Here is a 22,316-nt window from a genome sequence, read left to right as displayed (position 1 = left end):
CAGATGAGGGTGCTCGGTTTGGAATCCTCGAGGTAAATAACCAAGACAAGAACTGTCCTATCCGTACCCTGAGTGAGGTATTGGATTGGGCAGAGTGTCTTCCCGACAGCGAGACCTGTCCTGTGTAGGAGGAACATTGAGGTATGGCCAATACCCCCCGCCTTCCGTCGTCCACTCTTGGGTTCCTGGTTCATCAATGTTCTCAGAGATGACCTGCATTGGCATTGATAAACCGTCACATATGGCCATGAAGGCTGCCATGTCAGTGAATTACTTTTCCAGGTAGGGTGGCATGTACCGCCCAGCCCAGCCCAGGCACAGTAGGGTGTCGGTCAGTTGGGAGAAAACAGCTCCAAGGGCAGACAGAGTAACGAATTCCACTAAATCATAGGTTCGCTGTCCAGGGGAGTAGTTGATGCGCTAAACCACATGCACGCACAGCTCTCTCCCCAAGACCAGACCGTATTGAATGACTGAATGCCCCTCGTAACATTCGCACATTCTCTCCGGCCACCCAGATCTTACTGTGCACACTGTACGAATAAGTCGAGGGGCTGCTTTGCCCACCTTCCACAGTTATCATTTTCTTCGCCCATCGTATCGTATCGGTGCTTTGGCCAACCCCCCCCTCTGCACTCTGTTCTCTGCCCCTCCAGGAAGTTTCCCTCACCCCCTCCCTCTCTGTCACATTTCCCAATGCGCCCGCGCAACTCGCTCAGTGGTGGGCTGTCGAGAAAAACACAGTGCTTCCAGTGCATTGAGGCCTGGCGTCGCACTCGTTTATAGGGGGAGAGGAGCAATTGGTTAGCTGTTCAGTAAGTACATGGCGTGCACGTACACGTAGCAAAAGTACCACCATGGGGCCTAAGGCAGCCCCAAAAAGCATTCAATGCCATCCACCCACAGTACAAATTGCATTAAGACCCGACACCATCGAGAGACAACACATACGGCACACCCGCGATCCTAGTAGATTTGGGGGCCCAGTGCCTGCGCAACAGCCAGCAACAGCAGCGTGCGGGAGGGAGAGACCCATTCAGTACAGTACTGTAGGTGAGTACATTCCTCCCCCCCTTCCCTGTCTACCCTGTTTACTCGCTGCACTGTCCGTCCGGCCACTGCAATGTCCTGTTCTTGCTGTGTTGCCGTACAGTAAGACGCGATACTGTGTGTTCCTTTCCGTCTGTCCCTCGTCCCTCTTCACGCTTTCCCACTCACCTCCCCTCCCAGCCCAGACTCGCTCTCCAGCAGGCCCAGCCCGAGCTTTTGACCTCGCCCTCCCCCTCCTTTTTTTCCCAGATTTCTTGTTCCATCATTTCCATCAACCCCTCGCTTGCTCAAGCTTCTCAACAATCGCAAATCTTCAACCCATTTCCAAAAAGTCGCGTCGCCTACCCTACAGGACGAGCGCATTGCCCATCTCTGGTACTCTTGTGTATCCAGACTAATTTAATAGGCCCTGGCCGCACTCTTTCACCACATACCATTCCATGATCCGCATAGCGATACAAATGACCAACTACGTCCAGACGAGTCAAGAAGACACACTTTAAACCCCACGGGAGCGCGCGTGCGAGCGAGGAGAAGAAGAGCAGTTTCCAAAAGAGATAGACGATACTCAACTATCGGTCTGTAAGGGCTCTTCAGTCAATCACAACCTTTCGGGAGAATCAGCCAGCCGTAGCCAGTTTTCCACATTTGCCGTCGTCGTAATCGTTGACCCGTTCGACTCGATTGCACACGTAGAAGAAGAGAAGAGAGAAGACACAGAAGCAAGACGCGCCTCATCTTGACCAATCTCCGTCCAACGTGTTATCCACGCCTCTCTCCGCCACCCAATCTACGTCGTCGCTGTCGTCGACCTCAGAACGTCATTCCAATCACCCACCAGACAGACTTCGCCGGCCCTTGGACAAGATGCCCGGTGCCAACGTGGCAGTCGTGCCTCCCACGGATGCCTCAGCGACTCCGGCCACCCGAAAGACCTCTCTCGCGCAACCGGACAGGAAGTACAAGTGCCAGTACTGCAATAGGGCATTCAGTCGGAGCGAACACAGAAGCAGACACGAACGATCACGTATGTCGTGTTTTATTTCATTTTAGTCGCATTGCAACCCCTCATAACCTTCCCCTTTCGCATTCCCAAGCTCGATTCACTCCCCCTCCCCTCATGCGGGACAGCTGACTCACGTCTCCCGCTCTCATTACCCCTCAACGCCATCATGCACCATCGCGCGATGCATGTGCTACCCCTCATGGCGATTGATTTCTGTAAAGGCACCCGCTAACCAAATATTATCAATAGATACCAAGGAGCGTCCTTTCAAGTGTATGAAGTGTAGAAGTACCTTTGTGCGACGCGATCTCCTCCTCCGCCATGATCGCACCGTCCACGCAAAGGATGGAGGTGTCCCTCTACACAGTGACGGCAAACGACGTGCCGGTCCCAAAGCCCCACGAGCTCTCCCAGGTCCCACGAAGCAATCCCTTGCCATCGACAACGCCGCTCTTGAGCAAATCGAGGCCAGCAGCGAAGGCGTCTTCGACGTCGAAACTGCTGCCATGCTTGTCGCTGATCTTCACCACAAGGCCACAGCTGCTATGCGCAACGGCAGCAGCCCCTACGAGGGATCTTCGGCGATGCCCGGGATGACATACACTTCGAACGGACCTCCCATCATGGAACCAACCGTAGGTTACCCGCCCGAGTCGATGCCTCCCCATGGTGTCCAGTGGGACAGCTTCATGCCACAAGCCGTGGCAGAGCCCAAGGCCCACTCCATCACGTCCAGCGCCTCTGGTTCCTTCGACCAGCATTCATTCGCCAGTGTGAGTACCGCTTATGCCCATATGCAAACTGGTTCTGGGCTCCCGTCCGTGCCGATTACCCCCTCCCTATCATCGGGTCAAACCTGCAACGGTTCCATGCTTCCTCAGCAGTCCATGACTAGCTCACTCTCCCCTTCCTCGTCTGGTATCGCCACAAGGCCTGCTCCAACATTTCCGCTCCAACGTCCTTGTCTTCCAAATGCTGACCCATCCAAGTCCCCTTCCGGCTTCAAGGCTCCCCAGGTTCTGAGTGATGACGAGCGCAATGTTATTCTGGATAACATCCGAGCACACGACACAGAACGCGCAATTCCCGAGGGTTTCCGCTTTCCCAGCCTCGCATCTCTGAACCGCTATCTGGCAACGTATTTCGGCCTGTTTCATCACCACCTACCGTTTCTGCACCCTGCTTCTTTTAAGCCCACCGAGTGCTCGCCGGCTCTTTTGATGGCAGCTCTTTCCATTGGTGCCCTGTACGCATTTGACCAAGATCAAGCTTACATGCTCCATATCGGCTCCAAGGTCCTCGTGAACCAGTTTCTGCAGAACAAGGAGAACTTCAGCTCTCGCAAATGTCCTCTCTGGACAATGCAGAGCTCTCTGCTCAACATGGTTTTCGCTAGCTGGAGTGGTGATCCCAAGGGTCTTGAATGGGCTTGCTCAATCAAGAGTTTGCTTGCCAATATGGTTGCTGGCAATCGCTACGAACTGAAGCTCAGGCAAGAGGCTCGCATCGCCACTTCGCCCTCGCGGAATGAATGGGTCGAGGATGAAGGCTGCCGTCGCACGTACTATGCTGTCTACATCTTCTTCGGACTGCTCACCCTGTCATACAACCACACGCCTGCCATTAGCTTCAACGAATTCGAGGATCTGCAATTGCCTTCCTCAGAAGCCCTGTGGAACTCCAAGGTGACAGACGAGGCCGCCTGGCAAGAGCAGCTTAAGGGATCTCCTGCCGTTACGTTCATGTCGGCCCACGACAACTTGTTCCAGGGCGAAACCTTAAAATACAGTGCCTTTGCAACGCGTGTTATGATCAACGCCTTGTTCTTGGAAGTGTGGTACCACAAGCGTAGCCCCGAGGCTCTGCAAGACGTTGTCACCGAGTACAAGCTCAGGCTGGCTCTGGAGACGTGGGAGAAATCTCTCGATCTCTGTGAGCCGGAGGTTGATACGGTTCCTCTGAGTGCTCCTCACAAGGGCCACCCTTTGATTTTCAACGCCAAAGCCATGTTCCGCAACGCGCGGGCCCGGCTTGAGGTTGACTTGAAAACGGTTCAAGAGGCTCTGCGATACCATGATCCCTACGAGGTCGCAGCTGCTATGTCCAATGCACGCGACAAGGTGCGACGATCTAGCGAGATGATCAAGGTGATTCAGGAATGCTACAACTGCATCGAAACAGCCGTTCGCCAGGGAGTACGTTGGGTCGCTCGCACGTCGCCCACGAACTGGAGTATCGAGCATCCTCTTTGCGGCATGGACCTCATGATCATCCTGACTCTGTGGCTTTATCGTCTGGAACATGACGAAGAGGCTGCGACAGAAGAGGAAGGAGCGATGTACATGAAGGTCCGTTCGCTGTTCGAGAATGATTCCGAAAGCCCCAACCCTGGTCAGCTGAGCTCGACGGTTGCTGGCCTGTGGGGTTCCATGTTGTCGGAGGTAGTTGTATGGGGGTAAGTTTGCATCCTGGAGTCTTTAGTATCGGAGCCCGCGCTAACGTATATTCGCAGTATCACTCGCCTGATGGGTGAATCCTTCCAGCTGCACTCACAAGCACTCATTGGGTACGTCGATGATGTTGAGGCGTCGTCGAACGTGTCGACTCCGTCGATGACGTCTCAAGGTGCCGATGAGGATAGCGTGTATTAGATATTTTGACGAGACCCACGATTTTCCTTGCCGGTGTTGTTGTTTCCTCGGTTTCATGAGTTTTTCCTTGGCATATACCTCTCGCGTTTTTTTTTATTCCGTCGTGCGCGTACGGGTTGGACTGGCTGGCGTGGCGGAGAATGAGGAGTTCGTTTGCTTTTGCGATTGTCTTTGCATCAAACGTCTGCATTCTCATGGTCACCGGTAATCAGGACGGTTAGGCTGGCACGCCAGGGACTCTGGCGCTCCAGCGGAGGGGAATATCAGCGCCGTACGCGCAAACTAATGTGTGAAGCGTTGGCTGGCCCATTTTCGGAATTCATTTCCCCTCATGTCCTATTAGCTACGGCACTCTATTTGTCTTCTAATTGCCTTTGTTCGTTGTCCGAATTTCCCTCCTCTTCTCGTCGTCGTTTCCAGATACCTTGTTCAACATATTCTTTGTACAGCCTTTGCGTTGACATTTCCTCACACTCTTTTTTTCCTACTCGTCTGATGTTACGGGCTTGGGCGCGGATCTCTCACATGTATCCAGGCATGACAGGTGGGGGACTGGGAATTAATGCAAGCCTAGCACGCAGAGGGATAGGGCACACGCCAGATTGAAATGGAACTTTGGAATTATCTTGAAGCTATTACCGCGTGTATAGATACTTCATCTTTGACTTGAATGCATCACTTCCCTCCTGAGTCTTGAAATGAAATATGCACTTCGGTCATGTGTGAGGCGTAGCCACATGGAAATGCGATGATGGTTGCATGTATGTTAGGCCCGTTACTCACGCGCTCCGCCCTCGGCCCCCTTTCCCCGGTCTATCCAAGTAGCTAGTATGTATGCATCGATGGGAGTAGTTCGGTAGTTCGGGTGTCTGCATGCATGCAGTTGTGAAGTATCATCTCGTTGGATGGCCGGGTGGCTGCATTGATTGCTCTGTACTCCACGAAATTGATATTGGAGTTACCATCCTTTTTCTCTCCTCAGGCTCTTTGCTCTGCGGCAGAGCCGCCCGACCTTCTTTTTTTTCAAGTTTTTTTCTCTGGCTTTCTTTTCTTATGCCTCACTTGTTGCCCTCTTTTTATTTCGCGGCTCGGTACGGCTTTCTTTTGCTTCGATGCCGGATGGAAAAAGTCGCGGGTAGAGGGAAGGGAAGAGGCCTGGCCCAGTCCCTCTCGTTCATTACTTTTCCTGCCCGTTCTGCGGACAACCGACAGGTCATAAAATGGCTATAGCGTTTTTTGGCCTGCAACGACGTGTAGTAAACAGAGCATACCCCTGAAGACAGCCCGTTGGCTGTTCTGCGATACTGTACATATAAGCTGAGGTAATAGTTATTCTTGGGGGTTCAGGATTCTACGCGGATATTACTTTTTCTTGCTTGGACAGGTCGGTCGGCACGGTATAACCGTACATTTCTCAGGTTGATTGTTACTTTGCTCGAATGACACGGGTCGAGGGTGAATACGTTGCACGAAGCTTGGACGCTTGTTGGGCGAACATGTAAGGGGTTTGCTGCTCCTTGTGTCACGCCCGCCAGGATCCATCTCCCTGCTCGGCGCAGTCCAACTTGGATTTTCTCTCTCTGTTGAACCCTGTGCTATTCCTGCCATGTAATTATACGCGTATTGCGTATTTTATATTGCGTATCTCACAGGCAATAAGGTCGAGTTTCAAGTCATCTCTCGAGTGTTTCCACATCTTCTGCCTAAACACGCATAGGGGTCGCAACTTATCTCGCGTTACACCTATTGAGCCGACGACTTCTCTTTTTTTACATTTTAATTTTCCTCCATTCTCGTCCATCATAAAGCCAGAAAGTTGGATGATTACGACGGTTATGAGACATACGCACAGCTACCCGTCTTTGGCGGCGCCTCCGGCCCTCTCCTGGGCATTGATATTACTGCTCCTGCTACAGCCTCTCCCGATCGTAGCGGATTGCGAGTGCGGATACTCGACCACAACCACCGGCGGCAGCGGAGGGTCTTCAGATGTTGTCTTCTCGGATCTGCTCGAGAGTGACTTCACGCGAGTCGACTATCTCAACGGCGAGTACAATGGGCCGCGGCGGTGGTACCGCCAGGCGTTCACCCAGTCCGCTAGCGCTTCGCGAGGGCCGTTTGGCGTGGCCTACGTCACGGAGAATGCCATGCCTGACATCACGACAACAAGGAAAGACAGCAAAACCAGTAATACTGACAGTAAAGGTGGCGGTGGCGGCGGCGGCGGTGGCTTGGAGCTCGTCGTTGGAAGCAAGGTCGTCGATGGCATGGTGCAGAATGCCGAAGTTGCAACCTCGGGGCTGGACTATTTCTACGGCACGTATCGGGTGGAACTGAAAGTGACCGACGTCCCAGGAACATGCACGGCCTTCTTTTGGGTATGTATGATTTTCCCCTATTGCTTCGTTAGTAATGGATGAATCCACCGATGCCCCTATCTTTACATTTCTTGCTCTTTTTGAACGGGCCTCGTCTACAATAACTGACGGGGTTAAAACAAACAGTACTTTAACGATACGCAAGAAATCGACATCGAGTTCCTCTCGCACGAGTTCAATCGAGCCAACAATTCGTACCCAGTCAACCTGGTTCTGCAGACAGCGCAGTCGCGGGCCGCCGGCTACGACGCCACGCGGACGGGCGCGGGCACGTTTCAGAAACACAGCCTGCCCTTCGATCCCACCGTGGGTTTCCACGAGTACCGCTTCGACTTCCTGCGAGACCGCGTCGTCTTCTACGCCGACGGCACGGTCCTGGCCGTCATGGCCGGCGGCGAGGGAATCCCGTCACGGGGCGGCAATCTGCTGCTGTCCCACTGGAGCAACGGCAACCCGGGCTGGTCGGCCGGCCCGCCGGCCACGGACGCGCGGTCCGTCGTGAGCTACGTCAAGGCGTATTTCAACTCTTCGAACGTCGCGCGTGGTGACGAGGCGCGAAGCAGGTGCGATAAGGCCGCAGCGGGGGTAAGAAGGTGTGCAAGATCCCGGAAGGAGAACGAGGGTTCTTCTTCTCGAATCCGGGTTTGGGAGGGAGCGGTGATGGAGGAGGTGCTGGTGCCAACGGCCAGGGCAATAATGAAGGTGGACGCCACAATAATGCTACCGGCATATCAACAGGAAGACTGAGCTCCCTCGCACTGGCTGTCGCGCTCGGCGCTGTTATATGGATAGTTGGGGTGTAAGAATAATGACGACGATAATAATGTGTATATAGCAGCATGTAGTCGCTTTCCTCGAGTATGGGGCATGGAGTTCAGGCAGGCAGGCGTTTTTGGACGGGGATCGGGCTGTTTGTTCATCATTAATAATTTGCCGTTGTTGGATGAGACTCCCGTTATTGCGCGGGATCAGTTTCTTAGTTCCTGTTGTCTACAGATGGGACGTAGCGAGTAGCGGCTGTGGCAACAGCCAGTGCTTGGTTAGAAATGTGCCGTCATTCTCTCTGCTGTATGCCCGTCCTTGGGCGCAGGTGACGCATCTAGCAACTGCATTTCAGCGTGAGGTAAAACTTCTTCATTCATGACATGTCTCTGTCTCAGCTCGTGGTTCTCACGCAAGGAGATGGATGATGGAACAGAGAGGAATTGGGTTGGGAACCGGACATGCCTGTCTCTTAAACCTTCCTGGCCCTTTCACGATGCATACATAGACAGCAACGCTGTCGGTTCCTGCCGCCGATACCGCATGAGGTGGGTATGTTGGATATTCAGAACCGGCCGAGCGTCCAGCTGTTGGGTGGCTGGATAGTTGGTGGCAGTGGGCATGACACAACAAACTCTATCTCGCTGGCAGCAAGCCTCTTCAGCAACGGTCTTGCCGGACTGCTCTAGCTGCTCTTGTGACCGGTGTTGAGTGTTTTCGGGGGCCGGGGTGAGACAGAAGGCGGGGAATGCAGCTCGACGACGCCGGATGTGGGTTGCACAGGCCCGAGATGGACTGCTTCCATAACCACCTCGCCGTCCCCCACCTGCCTCATTTGGGGAGCTCAGGTGTTGCATTCTGGGTTGGAGAATGGGGAACGTGACGAGAATAGCAATGGTACTTAGTAATGAGGGGATGCCGCAGTTGGAGAAAGAAGTATGCAGGTGGAAGATGATCATGTATTCGAGGTACAAGCACTGTCTGCGCCTTCCGTTAGTTGGCTAGTGTGCAAACCAACCCTCGACCAGATCGACCAGAAGCTCGACCCCACGATCCTCGCTCGACCTTCTCCACCTCCCTTCCTTCCCGCCATGATCGACTCGACTCTCGGGTCAGCCCAGACGCCAGGCAGCTGATCAGAACAAGGACGGTGACTTGGAGTCTATTTCGTTCTTCGGGATGCTGTCAGCTGTGTCTTGGGCCATGCAGCCTTCTTCTGATCATGCTGCCCGCCCTCTGTCGTTCGTCATCAATCCGAGAGGCTCGGCGGCCATGTGGTCTCGCTTCCAGAACATTGCCTTCTTTCTGGGTAATAACCCCCGAGACATCAACGTGCGTGTGCAGTCTCTGCTTAAGGCCGGAGACGCGCCTCTTCCCACCACCACCACCACCACCACTACCACCAGAGCCAGCTGGCCCACTGTGCTGCATCTACAGTAGCGCCGGCTCTTCGACAAGTGTCGATGTCGAAACACCCATTCCACTAAGGAACAGCGCCAGCTAATAAGGTAGCTAGAGTAGCAAGATTGCAACGCCGACTGCAACTCCCCGGCCCAGTCCGGACCAGACCCACCAACAATAGCGGCTCCACTGACGTCCCAGATGGAGGTTGATTCATGACGATGTTTCATCGACAACGTCATTCGTCTCTCTTTACAGCCGCCCGTTCATGCTCAGCCAACTTGGAAGTTGGAATCTTGTCAGGCCCGACATGACTGTCTCTCCTGCCTGGACCACCCTCACACCTCGGCGTCTCGGTCGGTTGCCGGATCTGGCTCGCCTCCTATTTGCTTCCTTCTTCCTTGGTACGGGTCTCCCTAACCAACCTACTGCGTGGCTTTTGGTGACGTTTTGCACTCTCCCGCCATCGTTAACCCCCCAACATGGTGAGCTGTCAAAATCCCATTCGCCGCCTGTTCCTGACTTTGCAATATCAGCCAGCCTTGGCAAGATCGCCGGCACAACATCGTGCATGGCGCGGGTGACCCCATCCATGCGAGGATATGGCCTATGGGCTTCGCCATGCTCGCTATTCACTGCTCCTTCCGAGAAACTAACCATCCAATCCCCGATCGAGCTGATCGCCATGCAGGTAGTTTGGTACTTTGCCCGTAAATCCTGGTTTTCAGCTTACGTATCGTCGGTAGGTCAATGTGTCCTGCACAAGCCTCTACAGCCTCTAATATGACCTTTTCCAAGGTCACAAGTTGACTGCTGCTGAGCATGGAATCTCGAGCACATGCATGAACACGCTTGGCAGGGTTTCTGGCCAGGGGTTTGGACCGGTTGGCTCGTCCGTTTGTTATGTTGTCTTGTCTTCACTGATTGGAATTTAAAGACTTCTAGAACGTCTCCTTTTCCGTCTCATCACTCCATATTTCCTCTTCCCCCTCTCTCTCTCTCTCTCTCGTATACTATCAACATATTTTCCTTGCTGTCTACCCTATACACACTTAACCAGGGTAGAATAATACCGTTGCTGTGGGATCCCGCACCAATCAGTCAAGATGACGAACTCCACTACACAAATAGCTCTCAAGAACAACACCCAATCATCCAATGTCCACGCATATATCACTGGGCTGGACATTAACCGTGACAACCACGTCCTGTTGATGCAGTCGGACGGAAAAACAGTCTACCACCCAGACAGCCCCTCGCAACCCCAGGCTGCCTTGGCCGCCAACTGTGCCATTCCCCTGGGCGCACCCGGCTCAACGACGAATGTCACGATTCCTCAGATTGCTGGAGGCCGCATTTGGTTTGCCGTCGATGGAGAGCTGAAATTCACTGTCAACCCTGGCCCGGCTCTGGTCGAGCCTGCCGTGAACAACCTGGCAGACCCGAACTACAACACCAATTGGGGATTCTGCGAGTTCACCTTCAACAAGGACCAGCTCTTTGTTAACATCAGCTACGTTGATTTTGTGTCACTGCCCGTCTCGCTAGAGCTCCTAAACGAGCAGGGCAAAGTCCAGAGCGTAGGTGGCCTGAACCAGGGCGGTTTGGACGCCATCTGCAAAGGGCTCGAGGCCCAGCACGCCAAGGACGGCAAGGGCTGGGACAAGCTGGTCATTAAGGGTCCCAACGGCCAAAATCTGCGCGCGCTCAGCCCCAATGCTGGCAACGTCATCTCCCCGGGGCTGTTCGATAATTACTACCAGCCCTACGTGGACCAGGTGTGGGACAAGTACACCAAGGAGGAGCTCACGATCAACACGCAGGCCGCCGCCGGCGATGTCAAGGGCAAGGTCGTAAACGGGAAGCTGGACTTTGGCGATGCCGGTGTCTACGAGAAACCGACGGCTCAGGACATCTTCACCTGCAGCACGGGCCCCTTCGCGACGGACCAGAACCAGGCCAAGCTGGCTGTAATCCCGCGTCTGGCGGCCGCCTTCAACCGCTCCACTCTGCTGATCAACTCAGTCCAGCCGTTCGGCGAGAAGGTCAGCAACTACTACAAAAACGACATCACCAACCACTACTCGCGCGTTGTGCACGAGAACAACAACGAGGCCCGCGGCTACGCCTTCCCCTACGATGATGTGGCCCCAGGCGACGGCGACGACCAGGCCGGCACCGTCTTTGATGGTGCGCCGCAGCTGTTGACCGTCACCCTCGGCGGCGGCGCGGCGGGCGTCGTCAACCCTGGCAATGGGCAGAAGCAGAAGACCCCCACCAAGGCGCCCGCTAAGCCCGTCGATCAAAAGCCCGAAGACGGCGAGAAGAAGAACGGCATGTGGTCTAAGGTCAAGGGCACAATGAGCAAAGTGGCACAGAAAATCATGTGTAAGTGAGATTGTGCGGGAAGACGTTCTTGAGAAAAAGAACACGAAAGAGAGAGAGCCAAAGTATTGTGGTTTGGGTATCAAGTTTTTCCTCTTTCTTTTTCATTTGCTGCGTTTTCCCTTTTTCATATCCTTGCTGTTTGATTTGGATTCTGCAATGATACCATGGGTGGCATGAACTTTTAGATTGAAGATATCCTCTTTTATTTCTTCGCTACAGCACGCGCTGGGGGGACCTTGGTTATTAACGTCACGACAGGATTTTGATGTTATATCGTTCATTTTGCATTTGCATTTTCAAGGGTCACGGGGCTTTGGTCCTTTTTCTGGACGGAACTATCTTGATGGCGATGAAGGCATTACGACACATGATGAATGTGTCACACTTATGGACGGTAGCATAGGAGGGACACTCTTTGGGGCTGATAGTATTCTGTTTTAATATACCACGAATTGCATGACTTTTAGACTATATAGCAATACCATTCATTCGATTCTTGAAGAAATAGAATACAAGGGCCCCTACTATGATCGATGATACGGATGTGGACCAATGACAGCTTATGGTATATATCCTTCGGGTTCTGTTAGCAAAGCGAAAAGAAAAGGAGGCACTGCAGTACCCCAACACATTGTTTGCCGTCGTACACTGCAGAGGATGCCACTTAATGGACCACCGACACCGATAGCTAGCTTTGACCAAATAAAGACCATGGCATTTGCAAAACCAGGGCTCCGGGGGCTACAACGTAACTGTTTGCTGTTCGGATGTGGTGAACCGCCAAGTCATCGCGTGTGAGACCTGACTTCCCCAATCTGATTCGAGGACAAGGCAGGCTTGCTGTTATCCAGCATGAACCGAACGCCCGTTTCCGTTGCACAGATTCGAACCGGTGCCGCCATGACGATTCCTTCACTCTGGAGCGGTTAAACCCATATGGCTATGGCCAGTCCGTAGCCTTCTCCCTCCCATCATGGGTGGTTGTCTACGCTTCGAGTACCGCTGGGGCCCGCCTTAGGATAGATACGATAGCAAATTCCCATCTATACTGTTAAGCAGTAACTACGACAGCATCAAAGACGAAGTCTTGAGATTCGCACCGTCTCAAATATGGCAGCAGAAGAAGCACCTCCTCACCCCGTGTCCGACGGTGAACCCAAACACCCAACCGCGGCAGCGACGTCGTCCGGTCCGAAGGGCTACCCCTTCCTGGCGCACTTCTGGTCGCAGACGCAGACGGGGATGGCGCGCAAGTTCAAGCGGCTCGCGGCGCTCAACATCCTGTACCTGCAAGCGGAGCTGAGCCACCTCGAGCGGGAGCTGGAGCGGCAGCGGCGGCGCGACCTCGAGACGGGCCGGCGCGAGCGCGAAGATTGCGACTGGAACTGGCTGCTGCTGAGCGAGCCGGCACTGCACCGCGGGAGCCGGCAGTGGGAGGTCGCGTTGGAGATCCGGGAGAAGCTGGGGGAATACTGTATGTTTCGTCTGTCCATCGGTGTTGTTATCCTCCCCCTGTTGCTTGGTGTTCATCTACAACTACCCGTCTTTCGAAACTCAGAGGCGTTGGTTAAACGGGTAGCTAAGTGTGATTCGCCCGGTGTACCAGACTCGGCGCTGTCCCAGTACTCGCGAGTGACGGCCCTAGCGACGCCGACCGAGAAGCAGCGAAAGGAGATGTTCAAGATCGTCGGGTCCTCGTCCCTCAACGAGCGTCTCGGCGCCTTCCAGTCCCTGGACCTCGCTGGCATCGAAGGCCCGGCTGCCTACGACGGCGAAAATGCGCACGACTTGGTGCTGCTCGATGGCGAGGAGGAAGAGAACGACTTTCTCTCGACCTGGCTCGTCGAGCCACTCTTTCGGGCTGTCCATTGCCTCTGCAAGCGACACAAAGTATGTATGCAAAAGAGGGTAGAGTCCTTCTTAAACATGTCGTAGTCCCTCTTGATGTTTTGTCGTTGTCACCTCGCCTCATTATATAGCCAGCTCTTTTTCATCGACGAGCACACGAAGCTGACTCGTATCCCAAATTCCAAACAACTCAGAAAACGTTACGTAAAGACCTCGAAAGTGCACCACCAACGGCCAGCGGCGGCAACGACTTCGGAGTCCATCTGTACTCGGCGTACCACTACGACTTCGTGAACAGGATCGTGGGGGCGCTGGTCGGATCAGCCACCCCGTTGGCGTCCATGGTCATCCTGTACAGCGTGCAGGACCCCAGCGTCAAGATCGGGCTCGTGTGCATCTTCACGCTGTTGTTCTGTCTCGCGCTCAGCACGCTGAGCAAAGCGCGGAGGATCGAGGTCTTTGCGGCGACGGCAGCGTGAGTCCTGGTTTCCTACTCTGTCCTGCGACACGATGACGCCGGGGTTTGTCAGACGAGAGATAGGGAGTCAAAAGTACTTCAAAACTTCAGGTCAGCGGCTGATTCATACTTGCTCACACAGCTTCGGTAGCGTACAAGTCGTCTGGATCAGTCAACAGATACAAACGGACACTCCAAAATCTTGATTACAGACACGACTCAGGGTCTCTTCGAGAGACTGACTGGTGAGCAAATCATGGGTGGGAGAGCATGAAGTCGATATGACTGGAGAGTAGCGGATATGAGCATGCTGGACATGTGTGGTGATATGGAGCGTGCCTTCCAAGGTTGAGGCTATAAACGGCTGGCTATCCACACCTAAGCCCTGAGATAGAACCAATGCAGAGACAGATTTGCTCAAAACCAGGTTCCCAACTCGCAGACTTGCCCTTTCGATACCGACTGACAATACACGACCATCAAGATGGGGTCAGGAAGCATTTTTGCCCGAAACCGTTCCAATGGTAAGAAACTTGCAATCATTCTAGGTGTAATTACTAACAGGGACACAGGAGAGAAACAAGATCACAAGGCCGTCAACAAAGAAGCTAAACAACAGGGCACCGATGACTTGCACATGATATATGCCATGAAGGATGGTAAATCAGAACCCGATACGGTGAGCCAGAGCAATTCAACTTCAACGACCCGGACTTCAGTCGGACCAGGACCGGAACATCAGGCCAGTCACCAGGAAAATAAAGACATAGGTAATACAACTGCACCTGCATCTTCGCCTGAACCTGCGCCTGCGCCTGCACCTGCGCCTACAGCAACCGCCCCGAGCCCCAAGTAGTCACGACGAAGCTGCTATGGCCATGGCGTAAGGGATGGCTCGTCACCAAGGTAGGATGAGTTCATCAGTAAGCATTGAGTGGTCTCACTACGTAGGTCATTATATCTAAGAGAACTTCGTCTTCTTAACGATTCATACTCCATTCGCCTTGTTCCTGTAACTTGAAGGATGTCCGTTCTGCTTCGCAAACTTGCGGATCTTGCCGTAGATGTCAGGGAGAGCAAACATCCAGGCAAGCTGGGTGATGCCGCCCAAGACAGTGTCCACGATCCAGCTGTTTCGGGGCGAGCCGCCCATGGCACCCCATTTGAGGAATGAGCCCAGCAAGCCCACCGTGACGAAATAGTTCCCGCTCTCCAGCCCCTGGATCGCCTTGGAGGCGACCTCCTCGGGAGTCTGTACGGGGTCGTCGGCCTCGATGATCTTCGTGATTTCGGGCTTCGTCTGGTTCTCACGGTCGAAGCCGGGGCTCTTGATGCCGCCGGGGAACACGACGTGCACCTTCACATTCTGGGGATACATCTCCAACTCCTGGACCAGCGAGTCGGCCAGTGCGCGCAGGGCCGCCTTGGGCGGGCTGTAGGGACCGTAACCGATGACTGGGAAGAAGGCTACGACCGATGCTGTGAAGATCAAGTGCTTCGGCTCGGGGACCACGGGCGCATCGGGCGCACACCACTCCCGCAGAATGGCGTGGGCCATCTCGGCGCTGCCCCAGTAGTTGATGTCCATCTGCTCCCTCGACAGAGACAGGGGCGCCTCGAACCAGAAGTCGGGGGTCGACTTTCCAGCAATGCACCAGACGATGTCCAGGGATCTCCCATGGTTCCATGCGACAGCTTCGGCAATCAGGGAACGGGCGTAGTCGGGCTTGGAGACGTCGGCCGAGATGTAGTGGAAGCGCTGGGTCTGCGGGTTCTTGGCAGCGGACTTTAGGGTAATTGTCAGCCTCGAACAGGCAGTAACTCAAGATCTGATCTCAGGTCCGGGTTCAGCGGATGCATACCTTGATCTCGGCCACAGTCTCTTCGAGCCTTGCGACGTTGCGCGACACGACAATGACATTGGCACCTTTGGCAGCAAGCTGGCGGGCAGCACATCGACCCATGCCCTCGGTTGCACCTGTTACCAAGATGGTCTTATAGAGGGAGCAGAATAGTCAGCACATGTATGCTCGGGGACAGGGCATCGTACGGCACCGGGCTACTACTGACCTTGCCTTCCACGGGCATGTGGTTGCCTCCACCGAAGAGACCCATTGCGACAACCGAGATAAGTGCAACAACCACGGCTACGACGATATACAAATAGGAAGACATGGACGAGGTGGACAAGGAAGAGGGGAAAGGACCTCGTCGCCAGCAGCACCTCAAACCAGGCCGGGTAGTAATTGCAGTTGCGTTGCGAGGGGCATGTCGAGCAAGCGAACAACTGGAATTAATTATTTATCCAATGCAAGGGGGAAGGGGGAAGCTGTCTGCCATGCCGCTATTAGCTTGCTGGCTGTTGCTTAAATTAGGCCTTACAGGGGGTTTGAGTTGAAGCGGCGGCAGGCCAGCAGCAGGCGGCCTGTGGGGCCTGCAGCTCGCTAGGCGGCTAATCGATAAGAAAAAAGTTGTGGAAGTAGTCCACGGGAAGATTGCATACCAACCAAGCCCACCCTTATCCTGTGGTGAGATTCCTCCATTGCCCATCTCCCAACAACATATAATCTTTTATTTTGGAACATGGCTCGCAAAAGGAAAGCCTCGGGCCCCTCGGCGCCCAAAGGCCCCAAGGAACTCGACCCCAAAGATGCGCGCATCAACCTGGAAGATCTTTCCGAATCCGAGTCCTGGCAAGGCCAGGACGAGATAACCTTCGACGAAGCCCCCAGCAAGAAACAGAAACGCCAGCAGGAGGAGGAAGAGTTCTTCGAGGAGTCGGAGGATGCGCTCGACTATGGCGAAGAGGAGGACTCCGAGACCGACGAAGAGACCGCTGAGCTCGCCCGCCTAGCCAAGCGCATGGCCAAGAAGGGGAAGAAGTCCAAGTCCAAGACGGCCGAGGAAAAGGAACAAGACGAAGAAGACATGGAGGGCTGGGGCACATCCAAGAAGGACTACTATGGCGCCGACCAGATTGATGCCGAGACCGAGGCCTTGGAGGAAGAGGCGGAAGCCAAGCGCTTACAGAAGAAGAAGCGAGCGAAGATGACCGAATCCGACTTCCTCGAGTCGGAATGGCTCACCGCGAAAGACGACGAGGACCAGGAGTCCAAGGATGTGGTGACAGAGGTTCTGGGCGATATGGAGATACCCGAAGACATGTCCGAGCACGACCGGTTACGCCTTCTGCAGTCTCGCTACCCCGAACTCGAACCCCTGGCCGAGGAGTTGCTGGCCCTGCAACCGCAGCTCGACCAACTGCGCAAGGAGGCCGAGGGGCAGGCCGCCAGATCATTGCCCGTGGTGAAGTACCGCATATGTGGTTCGTATGTGGCTACCCTGGGCATGTACTTCGCCCTCTTAACGTCGCCAGTTCGCGACTCGGACGGCTCTTCTAAGCCCTTAGACCCGACAGAGCTTCGCGATCACGAGGTCATGACCTTCCTTCTCGAGACGCGCGATGCTTGGCAGAATGTCAAGGACCTCAAGCTTTCCAAGGCGGCGTCCGCCATTGCCAGCATACCGTCGCCGCCGGAGGAGGACGCCATGATGGTGGATAGCGCGGCCGACGAGGTGGCTGAGAAGCCTGCGAAGAAGGAGAAGAAGAAGTCCAAGAAGGAGAAGCGCGAGGCCAAGGCAATCGAAGACTCGCTGGCCGACCTCAACGCCCTCATCACGGCCAAGCCCAAGAAGGCCGCCAAGAGGGTCAAGGCCGCCGAGGTCGCCGCCCACAACGACAACGACGACCGCTCCGACTTTGGCGACGAGGAGGCTCTGGGCGAGGCGGACGCCGAGGAGAAGGCGAAGCGCAAGAAGAGCTTGCGCTTCTACACCAGTCAGATCGTGCAGAAGGCGCAGAACCGCGCCGACCGCTCGAGGCTGGCGGGCGGCGACGACGACGTGCCTATCAAAGAGCGCCTGCGCGACCGCCAGGCCCGCCTGAACGCCGAGGCCATCAAGCGCGGCACCCAGCGGTCCAAGCTGGGCGCCAACCTGGGCGAGGGGACAGCGACGACGACGACGAAGACAAGCCCGTCAACTCGGGCGCCGCACGCAAGGACCAGGACGAGGAGTACTACGACATGATCGCGGCCAAGGGCAGCCAGAACAAGGCGGACAAGGCCGCCCGCAAGGAGGCCCCTCGCCGCCGCCGGCCGCGCCGACAGGGTCGTCGAGAAGGAGGTCGTCGGCGAGGACGGAAGGCGACTCATCACCTACCAGATCGAGAAGAACAAGGGCTTGACGCCTCACAGGAAGAAGGACGTCAGGAACCCGAGATTGTGCGTATGGCCCCTACCTTTGGCTCTTATGGTGACCAGCTTGACTAACCCATCTTTTTCACCCCCACAGGAAAAAGCGTCTCAAGTACGCCAAGGCGCAGAAGAAGCTGAAGTCGATGAAGGCCACCTACGGCGGCGGAGAGGGCCGCGGAGGCTATGGTAAGCAGCACCCCTTTCCTCGCAGATCCTTGACACTGTCCTGTCTTGGGCGCATTCATTCCCAAGATATGCCGGAGCAATGGCTAACCACAACACGTATCATAGGCGGAGAGGCGACTGGTATCAAGGGAAACCTGATCAAGAGTACCAAATTGTAATATGGCAGCTGCCTCTTAGAGAGGCTTATAGAAATGAATTGGGACTGCGGTCCATCATTATGATCCATCATGCAATCAATATTGATCATTTCGCGACTCCGCTACCCTTGACAAAACATTGCCCCTGGGTGGCTTACCAAAACAGGACGTTCTGGGCACAACTAACTTCAACTCTAGAGAATGTGGAGCTAAGACAGCGAACTAAAGCTGCATATTATTGTCTCTTGCTGAGTAGCGGGTGCCCAGTGAATCAGCACGTCGGCCCGAACGCCTCTTCCGAAGTGGCCAACATTCTTCAACGAGTCACGACATTGCCCATACAAGAATGCTTGGCAAATTGACCATAAGAAGTTGGGCTTTATGCCATATGACAATTACTAGAGTGATCTTTTCGTACAAACGTCTAACATATACGGCGGCCCACCCAAATAGGGACCATACCCGGTACCGCCAAGAAATAATTGTCTACCGCCATCTATTTTTGAGTAGCCCTTTCTGCGTACGCCGGATGTTCGATCATACGTTTTTCCTATTTCGGCTTCGTTATATCGAAGAACTCCTTCAGGCCCTGGACTACCACCTCGACGTTCATGTTGACAAGCGGCATCTTGTCGTAGCTGTCGTCCTTCATGATGGCGACCAGAGCCAGGTACTTGTCAACCTCGCGCAGCATGATGGGTCTGTTGGCGTCCGTCAAGACCATGCAGCTCTCGGCCCAGTTGCTGGCCACCTGATCGTCGAGTTTCTGGTTCCACGGCGGTCCTTCCAGCGACTCGCGGTATCCCTTAGAGCGCGGCCAGCTGCCATAGACCTCGGTGATGTCGATAATGACGTCAATGTAATCCGAGCAGATTTCGTAACTGGCCATATCGGCCGGCGCATTGTCCGTTGCAATATATATTTTGGATAGGACGTCGAAGAGATAAGCCTTCTCGAATCGGCAGGTGCGGCAAAGGTTGGTCAGCATGGCCTCCAGGCTACCAAGCCGTGGTATCAGCTTTTGTATAACCTTGCTGAAGGCCTCGAAGATGCTGTGGTTGTAAATACTCGTGAGGTGAAAGGTCACGGGTGCGTTCTCGAACCCGTGGTCCGATAATTCGTCCTGGATACGAATGGTAATATCCCTTTGGATATCCAGCTTGTAATCGTCGGAAAGACCGTCGACTTTGTGTATAAAGACCTCGATTTTGATGTTGGGGTAGGTTCTCTGTAGGTTGAGAATTGTCACATTCAACCGGGCAACTGCTTCCAAGTAGTCATCCTGTGCATCGATAACCCAGATCAGGGCACCAATTTCGCCAAACATGGCGTCGATATCGAAAGTTGGGTTATCGAATATGTCGATCTGGCCAGGGAAATCCCAAACCTGAAAGTCCATGAAAGAGCTATAGTCGAGCAGGTTAGCAGCCAAAAGCAAGATAATAGAGAGGTTATACTGACGCCATGGAATCTTTCTGGATACGCGCAGTAGATTCGAGATACAGTGTCTCGTTGGGTGGAAGTTTGTGAAAGACAACACTCGATATTGACGACTTCCCACTCCTGTCGACTCGTTAGCCGTGCGGAATTGGCGATATCCCTGACCATAGATGTGACTTACCTCCTCTGGCCCATCAAGAGCAACCTGGGCTTTCCCTTAGCAGGCGCACCCGGCGTAGAGGGCTCTGATGGTTTCGCCCCATCATTCTGTTGCTGCCGTACCCTATTCTGTTCATACAGACGTTCAAGATTTAGCTGAGCTGGACTGAGAACACTGGAATGCCTTCGAAGTAAGACTCTACCACCCCCATCCAACTCGGAGGGAGGAAACCGCCCACGAAGCGGAGAATCCATCATGTAACAGAAACGAATGCCAGGACCAAAAAAAAGCACAAAGACATAAGGGTGTGCCAGCTCTAAGCCCGTTGAAGCCGCTTAGCTATCCATCTCGCAAGGAACTAAGACTTCCAAAAGATATAAGTGGTTTCGTCTCGAATTCATAGCAACTCCCGGTAGCCAGTCGTTGAGTCGAGGCGGACTTGGGTACAAACGAGTAACTCAGATGCGCCTCGTTTGCTGCTGTGTTTCTGTGGTTGGCGTCGCAGCGATTTGGCGTGGACGAGCCAATCTACGAACAAGGTCGCCTACTTTCACAAGCTCGGACAGCGGGAATACTAGATCGCGAATCTTGTCCAGGGGTGACAATTGGACGGCTGCCAGCAGACGAATGGCAAGATTCCCAACCGAGGAGATGATCAGACGTTGTGTTGTGTTGGAGGAAACGGCCGCACGTGTCTTAAGGCCACCTCAATCATACATGACAATACATGCTGCCCTTTTTCGCAGCTTGGGGCGTGAGATGTGCTGAACTCATTGCTGCTGATCTCACCGTCGTACGAACGGACAGTTCGGTACTCAGCTCAGATGGTGACTCAAACGAACCAAGGCGGCGAAACTCTTAAGCTTGGGCCTATCCGCGACGCATGCCTAACTCTTATCTCTTTCCCAACGGCCCAACGGGCTCGTAAATGGTTTGGTTGTTTATTCCAGGCAGGGCCAACGCCCAAAGGATTCTGGGGGAGCGGAAGACAGTAGAAAAAAGAAAGACGCGGTGGATATGGGCAGGGCAGGAATAGCGGTCTGAGGGCTTAGAGTAGCAACGTGACGGCAAATGCTCAAATGAGTGTGATGAACAGCAGATGTAGTCGAGGATAGATCCATGCCACTCGGCCGAGCACGTTCCGCGGTGTAGATATTGCTCTCACCAGCGTAATTTAAAGCAGGAAGGATCAGGGTAAGTCATTAAAATTCCAAGGAAATCGAGAAAGGAAGAAAAGTAGTTGTCTCACCTCCATGATGACGACGGCAACAAGGGCGGCTCTCGCTCTAAGCTTGTCCGTTCGTCTCCTCCAAGGTTCGTTCCTCGAGTGCTATCACCCGATCCTCCCCTCTTCCGCAGCAACGACCAGGCTTACTCACCCGTGAGAGGTACCCTTGAACTTGGACCAAGACCTCCTTCCCTTCTGGTGAACTTGTCGATCGGCGCGATAAGAGGAATCTGAATCAGAAGGTACTGTCTATCCGTGTTCAATCGGCTCCCTCGAATCACAGCGACTGGCACAATCCGAGTTTGCGGGTCGGGTCCAGGGAGATTGTGGCACAATGCTGCTCAACAGTGATTCGTTTAGTGAAGGGGGTTTATGACGGAATGGGAGCAAGCCCTGATTCGACAGGAGATAGCGAAATGTATTCAGGTCAGTGCGAGCCGATGCGACTGAGGTTTCGCGTCCTTGGTGGGAATCGGAGGTCGCCTGGTAGGACAATCTTGACAGATAGTTTTTCTTGTGACGCCGACTGCCCAAGCTGAGAATGCCGGTGTGCGGACGTGATGGGCAGAGATGTCTCGCGCGGAACAAAAGACGAGGCTGGGATGCTACTGGCGATCCGGTCCTAGCAACGGGCAGGGTTCCAAGGCCAGAAAAAGCGTCGGCTCTTGAGGGAGTAAAGTGGGAAGGATGATTCAATACGGCGGGAGGGGAGAGCAGATTGTCATGGGCATTCAATCACTCACTGAAATGCCATCATGAGCTTCTGCGATTTCGTGTCAAAGTAGAGTCGGTTGACCCTGCAGCTGCGATGGAATTAAGAAGTACGTGCATAATCTAGGTACTGTGGAGTGACATCACGTAAGGCAGCCGCTATGCGGGGTGTTTGCTACCAACACAGTATGCAACGGACTGTGCAGCTTTCCCTCCCGACGGGTGTGATTGACGCTACCACCCATCATGTATCATGG

At 54.2% G+C, this 22,316-nt stretch overlaps 8 protein-coding genes across 8 annotated transcripts; 6 read left to right on the top strand and 2 right to left on the bottom strand.

Moving 5' to 3' along the window:
* Positions 1 to 1,917: 1,917 nt before the first annotated feature.
* PG998_008024 (uncharacterized protein) lies at positions 1,918 to 4,707 on the top strand (the record flags this gene model as incomplete). The annotated part of the gene is made up of 3 exons (XM_066874840.1): positions 1,918 to 2,077; positions 2,306 to 4,511; positions 4,569 to 4,707. The coding sequence occupies 3 exons, from the start codon at positions 1,918 to 1,920 to the stop codon at positions 4,705 to 4,707; spliced, it is 2,505 nt and encodes an 834-aa protein (XP_066730785.1).
* A 1,835-nt stretch (positions 4,708 to 6,542) lies between these two features.
* Positions 6,543 to 7,832, top strand: PG998_008023 (glycosyl hydrolases family 16 domain-containing protein; the record flags this gene model as incomplete). The annotated part of the gene is made up of 2 exons (XM_066874839.1): positions 6,543 to 7,085; positions 7,212 to 7,832. The coding sequence occupies 2 exons, from the start codon at positions 6,543 to 6,545 to the stop codon at positions 7,830 to 7,832; spliced, it is 1,164 nt and encodes a 387-aa protein (XP_066730784.1).
* A 2,522-nt stretch (positions 7,833 to 10,354) lies between these two features.
* PG998_008022 (glucan endo-1-3-beta-glucosidase) lies at positions 10,355 to 11,644 on the top strand (the record flags this gene model as incomplete). Its single annotated transcript, XM_066874838.1, has 1 exon — positions 10,355 to 11,644. One exon carries the CDS (start codon positions 10,355 to 10,357, stop codon positions 11,642 to 11,644), a length of 1,290 nt encoding a protein of 429 aa, XP_066730783.1.
* A 1,102-nt stretch (positions 11,645 to 12,746) lies between these two features.
* On the top strand, positions 12,747 to 13,963 carry PG998_008021 (uncharacterized protein; the record flags this gene model as incomplete). The annotated part of the gene is made up of 2 exons (XM_066874837.1): positions 12,747 to 13,526; positions 13,616 to 13,963. The coding sequence occupies 2 exons, from the start codon at positions 12,747 to 12,749 to the stop codon at positions 13,961 to 13,963; spliced, it is 1,128 nt and encodes a 375-aa protein (XP_066730782.1).
* A 462-nt stretch (positions 13,964 to 14,425) lies between these two features.
* Positions 14,426 to 14,828, top strand: PG998_008020 (uncharacterized protein; the record flags this gene model as incomplete). Its single annotated transcript, XM_066874836.1, has 3 exons — positions 14,426 to 14,465; positions 14,514 to 14,620; positions 14,712 to 14,828. The coding sequence occupies 3 exons, from the start codon at positions 14,426 to 14,428 to the stop codon at positions 14,826 to 14,828; spliced, it is 264 nt and encodes an 87-aa protein (XP_066730781.1).
* Positions 14,829 to 14,929: 101 nt separating this feature from the next.
* PG998_008019 (short chain dehydrogenase domain-containing protein) lies at positions 14,930 to 16,116 on the bottom strand (the record flags this gene model as incomplete). Its single annotated transcript, XM_066874835.1, has 3 exons — positions 14,930 to 15,727; positions 15,804 to 15,935; positions 16,012 to 16,116. The coding sequence occupies 3 exons, from the start codon at positions 16,114 to 16,116 to the stop codon at positions 14,930 to 14,932; spliced, it is 1,035 nt and encodes a 344-aa protein (XP_066730780.1).
* A 408-nt stretch (positions 16,117 to 16,524) lies between these two features.
* Positions 16,525 to 18,541, top strand: PG998_008018 (Sas10 domain-containing protein; the record flags this gene model as incomplete). The annotated part of the gene is made up of 4 exons (XM_066874834.1): positions 16,525 to 18,016; positions 18,047 to 18,224; positions 18,295 to 18,383; positions 18,489 to 18,541. The coding sequence occupies 4 exons, from the start codon at positions 16,525 to 16,527 to the stop codon at positions 18,539 to 18,541; spliced, it is 1,812 nt and encodes a 603-aa protein (XP_066730779.1).
* Positions 18,542 to 19,070: 529 nt separating this feature from the next.
* PG998_008017 (uncharacterized protein) lies at positions 19,071 to 20,374 on the bottom strand (the record flags this gene model as incomplete). The annotated part of the gene is made up of 3 exons (XM_066874833.1): positions 19,071 to 19,926; positions 19,982 to 20,083; positions 20,142 to 20,374. The coding sequence occupies 3 exons, from the start codon at positions 20,372 to 20,374 to the stop codon at positions 19,071 to 19,073; spliced, it is 1,191 nt and encodes a 396-aa protein (XP_066730778.1).
* Between the last annotated feature and the right edge of the window lie 1,942 nt (positions 20,375 to 22,316).

The sequence above is a fragment of the Apiospora kogelbergensis genome (assembly GCF_038363985.1).
Source record: "Apiospora kogelbergensis strain CBS 113332 chromosome Unknown utg000005l_segment0_segment0, whole genome shotgun sequence".
Taxonomy (NCBI): domain Eukaryota; kingdom Fungi; phylum Ascomycota; class Sordariomycetes; order Amphisphaeriales; family Apiosporaceae; genus Apiospora; species Apiospora kogelbergensis.
This window is presented reverse-complemented; position numbering and strand designations above follow the sequence as displayed.